This window comes from Pterocles gutturalis, unplaced genomic scaffold, assembly GCF_000699245.1.
Source record: "Pterocles gutturalis isolate BGI_N339 unplaced genomic scaffold, ASM69924v1 scaffold39501, whole genome shotgun sequence".
Lineage (NCBI taxonomy): Eukaryota > Metazoa > Chordata > Aves > Pterocliformes > Pteroclidae > Pterocles > Pterocles gutturalis.
In genome coordinates, this window is record NW_010104399.1 from 129,504 (window position 1) to 139,758 (window position 10,255).

General features: G+C 35.0%; 1 protein-coding gene across 1 annotated transcript; it reads right to left on the reverse strand.

The window, feature by feature from the left end:
• Positions 1-483: 483 nt before the first annotated feature.
• On the reverse strand, positions 484-8,979 carry ZWILCH (zwilch kinetochore protein). Its single transcript, XM_010087043.1, has 14 exons — positions 8,954-8,979; positions 8,306-8,502; positions 7,688-7,758; positions 7,253-7,408; positions 6,944-7,015; positions 6,500-6,606; positions 5,040-5,183; positions 3,988-4,060; positions 3,610-3,766; positions 2,643-2,671; positions 2,147-2,283; positions 1,760-1,855; positions 1,552-1,670; positions 484-871 (listed from the first exon to the last, which is right to left on the reverse strand). Exons 2-14 carry the CDS (start codon positions 8,478-8,480, stop codon positions 780-782), a joined length of 1,428 nt encoding a protein of 475 aa, XP_010085345.1. The 5' UTR covers positions 8,481-8,502; positions 8,954-8,979; the 3' UTR covers positions 484-779.
• Positions 8,980-10,255: the final 1,276 nt, after the last annotated feature.

Sequence of the window (10,255 nt, forward strand, 5' to 3'; positions counted from 1 at the left end):
AATGTTTCTGTCTCAAAGTAGTGAATCAGCATGTACTACACTATGTATTTGTTTAAAATAACACTACCAAAGCATTACATACACTATCAGCAAAAGAACACATGCAACTGTCAGGAATTAATCCCAACATATTTAAATTATTATGCCCAGCCAATTATACTGAAAATTTTTTTCAGAAAATTATGCAAAAGTATACAAGACAACACTGGTAAAATAATTCACTTTGCATTGAGGGAAAAAAATGAATTTGAAAAGGAGAGAGAAGTATATCCAAGAACACTCCAAAGTATAAATGCAAGGACAAAGAAAATCAAACTACCAGAAGCTCACAATGCCCTGGATGAACACCTTTCCAAAGAAATCTGGATGAAGTGTCACCTGACAGCAGGAAGACATGACAATATTGCCTGTTTTGTTGGGTTAAGATAATTCACACTTTGAACAGCGTCTGATTGCATTCTTAACGAATTAAAATAAAATTTAAAACCCCAAAGTGCAGAACTTTATTGAATGCTTGTAAATATATGAACAAAAATATCTACTATATTTTCAAAATAATTATACTGTACATTCATAATTGCACAACATTTATAAACAGACGGGTACAGACAAATTATGGCTGTGTATGTCACGCTTCAAGCATACTAAAGCGAATAACTTGGTAAGATGTACTGTTCTTCAAATCAGAGTGTTTCTAAATATACTGTTGGGACACGGATAATACTGAACTTTCCCCTTTACTGTACCTTTCAAGTGCCTGCCTGCAGAGTAACATGCATTTATGTGAAATGCACCTGACTGCACTTAGCCATTGTAATGAAATACGTTCTTTCTTCACCGCTTCCATTAACTGTGGAATCGGAGAGGAGACCTGCAGAGACAAAAGAAAAAGATGCAATTAGCCGCTATTCTTAAGAAGAGAAATTGCAGAGATCAGTTCATTCACTAAGTTCAAGAAGTGGGTTCAAAACTTCAGTTTTACTGAAAGGAACACTTCATGACAAAAACAGAGAACAGGAAAGCTATACCAAAGCACTACCCTATATCAAACCTCACTCCCAAATAATTTCTACGCCAGTCTATACACTTAATTCTTCCCCCTTCTCATGCTTTTTCACTTGTTCTACATTTGATCGCAGCGAGGCATGCCTCCTCTCCTTAGCACCTGCTTGCTTCTCTGTCTAGAGACCAGCCTTCAGTAACAGGTAAATTTCTCTTCAAACCCATTCTCAGCTACGCTGGCAAAGACTTCAGAAATAAGTGATAAGCTTTTGTGGAGAATACTTAATCATGTCATGCGACTCTCTTGTCACTTTAACTCTAAAAACGTAACTCAAAGGTGAGAAGGCAGAATGTCACCACTTTCTGAAAATCTTTTACATTCTATAAATACCACCACATCCCTTTATTAAAAGACAAAATATTGTTTCACTTTTGCTGAAAAGTAAGTATAATTAATAAAAACTTCAAATCCATTGAACCCGGTATAAAAATTGAATTTGTTTGAAGTGTGTACTGTCATTATTTCATTTTGCCACAATTACTCCTTACCTGGATTGTTGGATGTTATGTGTTCAACTGGAGGGTTAGTACTAACTTGCCATGTTGTTTTAACCTCCTTTGGCCCATGCCCACTACTTATGTCCACCTTCCATATTTCTGGGTGATTACTGAGAGAAGAATCAAAAAATGTCAAAATTCAGTCAGGTGTTCAGTCAAATCTGAACCTTAATGCTGCAAACATTGAAGTTTCTCTTACTTTTGATAGAACTTCTTGACAAGAGCTGGTCTGATCGGCAGCTGGAACACATGCTTCTCATTTAGAGGGTTTTCCTTATAATACTTCATGCAAATTCTACAATAGATATCAACTAGTTACTAACTTTCTTTGCAGAAATGCTTGTGCAGCACTGCATAAACCTGGTGCAAAATTAACTATTCTCTCAGATTTTATGATTTCCTTTGATTTTCAATTTCAGTCACAAAGTAAAACTTCGCAGGAAGATCCAACTGCTACTTCTGCAGTCTCATTATCATCATTAAGGAGGACTGCTTTTGTTTTTTAAGAGAGTTTCTTTACAATTATCAAAGCGTATCTATTTGTTATAGTCATTTAAAGAGCAAGAAGTAAAAAAGAAATAATTACTGTGTTAAAGGGAAGAGGTTCTCATGTTTAAACTGAAGTAAGACTGTACAGCTGACCATTATTTCCAGCATATGGTGAAGCTTTTGAACACGATGAACTTGCTCTTGTAGATCTACTGATGTGGAAATGAAGTAATCCTGGAACAGCAAACAGCTCCTGCTCTTAACTGGACACTCAATTTCTACATACACTACATCCTCAGTATACTAAAATAATTTCCTACTTCTTTTGAGAAGCCAAAATTTTAAGAATGGCCCAGCAGAGTCAGAACTGTCCTGCCTGACTATGACCCACATCAGATACCAAGGAACTAATATATGAATAAGGAAACAAGATAATGACATTTCTGCAGTATATTGTTCCATCCTTGTGATTTGCAATTCAGTTTCTCAGCTTATAGGAATGATACAACTTGCATCCCACCATCAGCTAAGTGTGCTCTAACTTATACTGCTTTCAGAGTAACAAAAAAACCAAACAAAAAAAAGCATCTCACCAAGTAGGTTAATGTTGCAAGTTCCTGGCCTGTAAAATTAACAGGGAGGGGAAAAAAAAATAAAAATTTACCACTTAGTGTCAGATGAAATACAAGCAACATGTGATGTTATTTGTTGACATGGTTACTCCTTCAAAACAAGAAAGAAACTGTAAAGTGGCATGGTAGAGGTATTACTTTATTTACCACCAAGGCAGCACAATAAGAAGAGAAAAAAAGAAACCTACAATATTGAGACAATCACTCACATTGGGACATGTAGATTTACAAACAGTAAAATTAAAAAAGCAAACGAAACATAGAATGAAAATAAGATAAAAAAGAAATGAAGAGAGTAAGGAAAAGGAAGCAATGACAATGGTAAAACACAAACCCCTCCAACAGATTCAGAAAAAAATAAAGCGTTAATACTGAAAACAAAACCAGAATGCTTTAAAAAAAAAAATGTACTTTACAAAAATCATTCCACCCTAGCTTTTGTTTCCAGTATAAAATATATATATAAAAGAATAAACAAAAATATCTAAATACTAGGGACTGTACAAACACAGCTGTTACATATAAACACCCTGGCCTGATTTCCTTTTAACCCTTGCAGACCATAAAGGAAAAGACAGAAAGAGCATGAAGGTCATATTTTTTCACCTACAGCAAACAGATAAAAAACCAAAACAGTCCACAGTTACATAAATCTGGTATTTATTTTACTTGAAGTTCAACTTCAAGGTTTTTTCAATCTGAAAAAGAAACACATTGTTATGCAAGCTACAATTATTTTGAAACAAATTAATTTTTTTACATTGTGAAACTATATACAACTGAAAAATACAATTGTAAGGAGGCTGAAGACAGAACATCAGCAGGTGGGAGGAGAAGTGAGATCAAGGCTACCAAAAATGTAATTATTTCCTGTATGGAATACCTTTTCTCTTCAATTTCTAATCATATTAACAGATATCAGGCTTACCTATGAAAAAACTGACATAATCCTTCTTCATCTTGTCCAAACCAATCTCCAAGAGCATTTGAATGGGAGTGATGCCACTGAGGGAAACAACCTCTATCTTTCCATGATAAGACTGTTGAATCAATTTACTTAGCAAACTGCTGCTCCCCTGATGAATCTAAAAATTAGAAAAAAGTTTTCTTAGTGATGTAAATGCATACAGAACATCACAAACATTGTTTAGAAGTACACCACCATGGAAACAGAGGCAAATGGACATATGAAAGTAATTTTAAAACAATACAACACAGAAATTAAGGGCATTTAAGTGACAACAACTATATTCCACTTCAAAAAACCTCAATATTTTAACATGTATTGTGAAATACAAATACATACCCACGGCTGTATTTCACCATGTTCCAGGGATTTTATGATCAGTGTGAAACACTTCACCAACTTCTGATAGGAACTGACACCTTAAGAAAAAAAGATGCAATATTTTATTCATCAGTCCAGGCTTTCTCTAGCTGTTCAGTCAATAACAACAGGCCAAGACATACTTGCCAGAAGAAAACCCCTCATTTAAAGAACAATAGCTGAAATGACAGATAACACTGCTTTTTGTTAAGTTTGTCATATCACGACTTTAAAAAGGGTTACTCTAAATAAAGAATGCTCAAAAGAGACCACTGAGCTGCATACGACTGTCACAACAGCACGCGGCGGAAGCAAATTGTCATATACCACATTTTGGCTACGTTCTCTCTACATACATCGAAGCTCAACACATTTTATAAATGTAACTGAACAGCACCTATCTAGAATATGAACTATCACTATCCATCCAACTAACCGCTTCCTAAGCACAAAACAAGCCTCCACGCATTGCGTAGCTGACACTGCCCTTAAGGAGGACAGATTGCAGCCATCACAACACATTCTAGCTATCTAGTTTTGATGCACACACAACAGTGGTTGCACTAATAGGAATGGAAGGGATTTAAAATTGCATAACTCCATCCCTCAAACAGAAAGGGATTGTTATAATCTCTGGAAGAACTTAACAAAAGTTAATTAGTAATCTGAAAAAATACTAATAAATAAATAAAAATGTATTTTACTAAAGGACTGTGAGCAGTATTACATGAATCATAAAGTTTGTGTAGCTTTATTAACTTAAAAATTGTCCTTCAGATCCAGAAAGACAGATTTTTTAATAAAGTTTTCACTTTTAAAGCAGATGAGCACTACCGATTGTTTAGTACTTTTACAATCAAATAAAACAAAATATAATATCTCCTGCAAGATGTTGGTCTACCTTCACATGTTGTAAAAAAGTGTATCATCTTACATACCTAAAACTAGCTCTTTTTTTCTGAAGAGCTTATCAGTCCTTAAAACTCAGAGGATACAGAGCAATACACGAAAACAGATGGGGCAAAAACCACACAATACACTTACTTCTCATTTTGCACCATAATTGTTCAGCAAAATCCAGGTCTCCTCGCTCAGTGAAGATGGATTTTATTGAGCTGTCCACTGCAGTTGTGTCACATTTGATTTTCTGAAAGAGTTTAATTAAAAAAGGATGCCTTAGATCCAAAGCCCTTACAAATTCAAATTTTCTCCAGAGATCAAATGTGGGTGCGTCACTAATTTTTCCTCTTTTCCAGGGGAACTACTACATAGAAACTACTAGTGCACAGTAATTTGGAAGCATATTTTTATTTAAAAGTGAGATTAATTCTCTTCAGAGAGAGGTTTTCTGAAGGTATTATTATTAGAGGATAGCTACGGAATTCCTAATTTTGCCTGTAAGACCCTCTTCTATTGTTTTTACAAAGCAGAAACAGAAAGAGATCAATCTTTCTTTATATCTTTATGTCTATGTATTTACATATACACATAAATAACATATAAGACCTGGTCAAAATTTGAAATAACTACAGTTATAAGGGAAACAAGATAACAAGGCAATTGGGAGGAAATTGCATATACCTCTGCTTCATTACTGTTTGCAGATATACAATATCCATCCATTTTCTTCTTTAAATCTAGTAGAGGAGAAAAATAAATTTCACCACAATGAAAAAAAAAAATCAAACCAGTTGTATAAATCCCCGGGCACACCATAATCAACAAATACACTGGCTAAATGGCTAATAGACAAAATGTCCTTTTAAAAATTGCTTTTACTGAGTAAGTGTATAGTCTGAAAAAATAGTTTCTTATTTTTTTTTAATAAGATATAAATTTTCCCCATATACCTTTACTACATTCTGTTATTTAAGCATTAACTTAGTAAGTTTCAGTGATGAAGCAGTAAGAGGTAGCAGGTGATTTAGTAAGTGTCTCTGGTTTTCCTCCACCTGTGTTTGTCAGAAAGAGTTTTTGTCTGTTTCCTCAAGTTACATACATCCCCTACATACTAAAAAAAAATGTACAGTTGCATTTGAAAATCTCTTGGCGCATTCCTACCTCTGATTCTCTTTTTAGATTTGTTTCCTAATATCCTACACTTCTGGTATGACACATTGTTCATAAGGAATACTGAAAGAATCAGTAATTTTGGATGTTTCATTTTAAGATGTCATTAATTACTGTTTTCCACCACCAAAGGGACACTTCACAGGTTCAGAAGTTCACGTGGATGTCAGATAACTCGAAAGAAACATCCAGAACTCTCTCAATTGCTTTTTAAACATAATTGTGTCATTTTATAAAGAAACAATTATCACGTTTATAAAAGATATTACACCAAAGGAAAATGACAGAGATGTACTGACTATTTAACTACTTTGTGCCGGTGGTTATAGCACAGAAATAAACACCTCTAATACTTTAAAAATTGTATGTGGAATTCCCTTTTATTTCTGTGAAATATGACATCTTTCTCTCCTCATGTAACAAGCAGCAATTACCAGTCAGAAACTCCTGGACCAGTTCCACAGCTGATTCAGAGCCTAAGGGCTCGGGCCACTCCGTCACACCGGTCTTCAAACCTTCAGCCAAAGCCTAAAGGCAGCATCAAAACCAAAACAACACAAATCAGTTCTTGTTTGAGGTTCTGCATGTGCCATACTTAAAATCATAGTTAACTTCTCCAAGAATCATACATCTCTCTGCACAGCTAACCATGAATTTAGAAACTTCTTGAATTTCCTGGTTTCCGTGTTCATGATTTGTCCTTTGTATTCAAGATTCCTAAAACTGAACTCAAAGTTTAGAATAAAACAAAAGATTAAAAGGTTTATTTGAAACACCTGAGGAAGTTCTAAATAAAGTAAATTATTAACACATAAAATCATCATTCCCTGTAAGTCCGAAATTGGAATTTCTCACTCATACTCACCAGGAGAAACTGCAGTTCTCTATATAGCTGATATACAGGACTTCTGGGGTCTCCAGACTCCAAGGCAATATTCTGAAAGTTCCAGAAACTTATGTCAGTTTCAAACTTTAGAAATCAAGTGTCCTAAAATTTTTATTAGTAAAATGCATATTAGCATAATTTACAATTTAGATTATGAACCCACTGCTTATATAAAGAATAATAAACACAAATATCAAGAGACAAACTTATTTTCTCTCCTTTACACTACTCACTATGTAAAGCAGTAGAAAGAGTTTGGGTTTGTTTTCTTTTTCCTTCCTGACTTACCAGTGTGGCAGCTGAAACTAGTGGGGGTGTCTCCAGAATCTTATCTACTGTATTCCATGTAATATCAACATATATATTGCTTTCAGATTCTACAATTGTGTCCTCTATTGCAGCAGCTCGAATAAGTTCATACTGAGCAAATCCTTTTGTCATCACCTAGAACGAACAGATTTAAAAAGAAATAAAAAACACCACCACAACATAAATTGTTTTTTACCCACATAAAATATTCCTAAAGGCATTTCACACACCAACAAGTAGGTCTAGTATCAGACAAATGCATTACAACATAGGGAGCTCAAACATTACTTCAAAAGAGACTATTATGATGAGATTCTAAACAGAATCTATAAAGCTTCCCAAAAGCAGTATCACAAATCCAAAATCAGAGTCTTTAGACTTAGACTGGAGGGATGACAGATTGTAAAAACCCACCACAGATGAACGATGCTTCACTTTATGTGCCATTTTGAGCTCTTCCAGGTTTGCAAAACAGGTTTTATCAGCTGTAGGACCTAGGAAAGGGAAAAAGTTAGAATCAAACCAACATTTAACACAGTTCAAATTTGGCACTTAAAATTAATTCTCAAATACTCTATTTGCTCAAGCAGAACTCATGTTGCCCTTTAGAAAGCAGGCATTCTTCTTCCATTTGCCCTATTGATAAGAGCTGGTGTTAACATATAAATGTTTAGCATCACATACAAGTAACATTTATAAGTAACATTTACTAACATTTATAACTTGTAGAGAAGTTGGATGGTAGCAATTCCAATATGCTAAATTACTGCAACTGAGTGAAGGCAGGCCTGCACAGATACTGCTGCATTAAGGATATTAAAAAGTTATTTCCCCCATGTGGCTGGCATGGGTTAAAAACATCTTTTCTATCTTTTTTTTTGTTTTTTGTTTTTTTCTTGGTTTTTAATATGAGGAATACAGAGCAGTACCAAGCTAACATCACATAAAGAACAAATACAGCACTGTAACATCAATATTCCCATATTTTTAATCCGCGCTCATTCAATTTTACGTGTAAGATCGTAACCTTACCATCACATGTAACCATATAAAAATTGATCCCTGTGATTTTGCTTCCGGCCTTGAGAGGCTCAGCTCCAAACCAACAAGTATGCTCAGGATCGGAACCGTCACACCTTATCCAGAGGGGAGGAAGCACAACTGGTTCACTTATCTTCAAGTGCGTCATGTTTGGATTTTGAACCATTGTATATAAGGAAATCAACTGCCTAGATACAGGAACAGAAAAAAAAAAATATCAGCAAGTATAGCTAAATCTATCCCTTACCTAAAACTTAACTAATATCTACCACACTTTGGTAGCAGACACCAAATAGTTAAACAAAAAGAATGCAGTACTACAAACCTCTTTTTACAGATAAACAAATAAGTCACAAGGAGGAAGTAAGATATTTTAACTTAGACTAAAGATTCTAAAATCCTAATGGGACAGCTCACAAGTGCTTTTCCAGTGCCTTGACCTTAGCTACTTTGTTAGGAACACTTTTAGCCACGGGAGGCCATTTTGCAGGATGGAAAATGGTCGTATCTCCTCACTAAACTAATGAGTAATTTAATTTAGGGGGACTGAAAATAATACAGATTCTGAATATTAGGAAGAGAGACAAAAGCTGCAAAAGGAAATTACATCAAAAGGGGAGGCAGACCTTTGACACTTACTTTGCTCTTTTGACAGAAAGAGCCAGTGGTCCAGACCTCTCCTTTGGTAAAAGCTCAGAGGCATAAATAACATCACCTGTTTTTGATTCTTCCATTGGGTCACTTTCTTCATTGTGTCTCTTCAAGAGAAATGCATACATAAGTAAAAAAATGCAAGGTTTGTGAAAATATTTGATGTGAATTCAAAAGTCTAAATTACATGTAAAAAATTAATAAATAACATGCACACTTACTGCTTTCTGCAAAATATATATCAGGTTGTTTCCATTCCAAAATCTTTCAATGGGACTTTTGCAGCTGCCATCAATCAAACAGATCTCTACATCAGTCTGGTAAAAAAAAATTAAAAAAAATTAACTTTTTAATATACTACACACAAATACTGCATTTCAGCAATTTTTTATACCCAAAATTGCAAAATTAACCAATTCTACAAACTATTTTCTAATCCTATTGGAACTACTCATGAATCTAAGGCTTTCTTACTTTAGGAGAACAGTCACTACGTGCCACAGGTCGAATCAAATCAAGTGTGAAAATGCAACAACTTTCAACTAACCAACACAGAAAAATTAATCTCTAACCAGTTGATTCTATGGGAAACTGAAGTTGGTTCAATGAACAAAGCTTCAGATAACCTGAGATATGAGGGATCGTTGTTGTCAAGTAGCAACTGCAGTCACCAGATACCTTTGAGACAGAGAATACCCATTTAAAGTAACATTAAATATCAATTGATCACTTCTCTGAAGGTCTCATGAGGGCTCTAAACACTGTCTGGACACACTAAATACACCAAACCTGTTTTCATGAATGAAGGAATATGAATCTTTACTTGGGCTTTTCCATACACACAGAAAAGCAATGCTTGATTCTTCACATCTAATCTTTCACATTGCTGTATATTTAAATAATCACCTGATTTTATTTTCAAGCTATTATCAAACTCGTATAAATCTCAAGATTAATCAAACTAAACAGCAGTACAGATTTTCCAGCCATTCCTATGCTCCAAAAACCGTTAGAAGTAATTGCTGTTTTCATACAGATTCCCCGTAACAGCACTCAGACAAAAGGCACATCATCAGAACCTAAAACTTTGAAGCATGAAAATACAGCCCGAGGGCAGCAGCTGTTTCACCTCCCCCCAGCAGCCGCACCCACCCACCTTCCACACCTGCACGACCTCCACCCCGTAATACTCTCACGTGTGCTCGCTCATTACACCCATTTTAAACAGGTTAATTGTTAACGGGTGTAAAAAAATCAGGTGAAAAGCTGAAATAAATGAGCGGGGAGGGG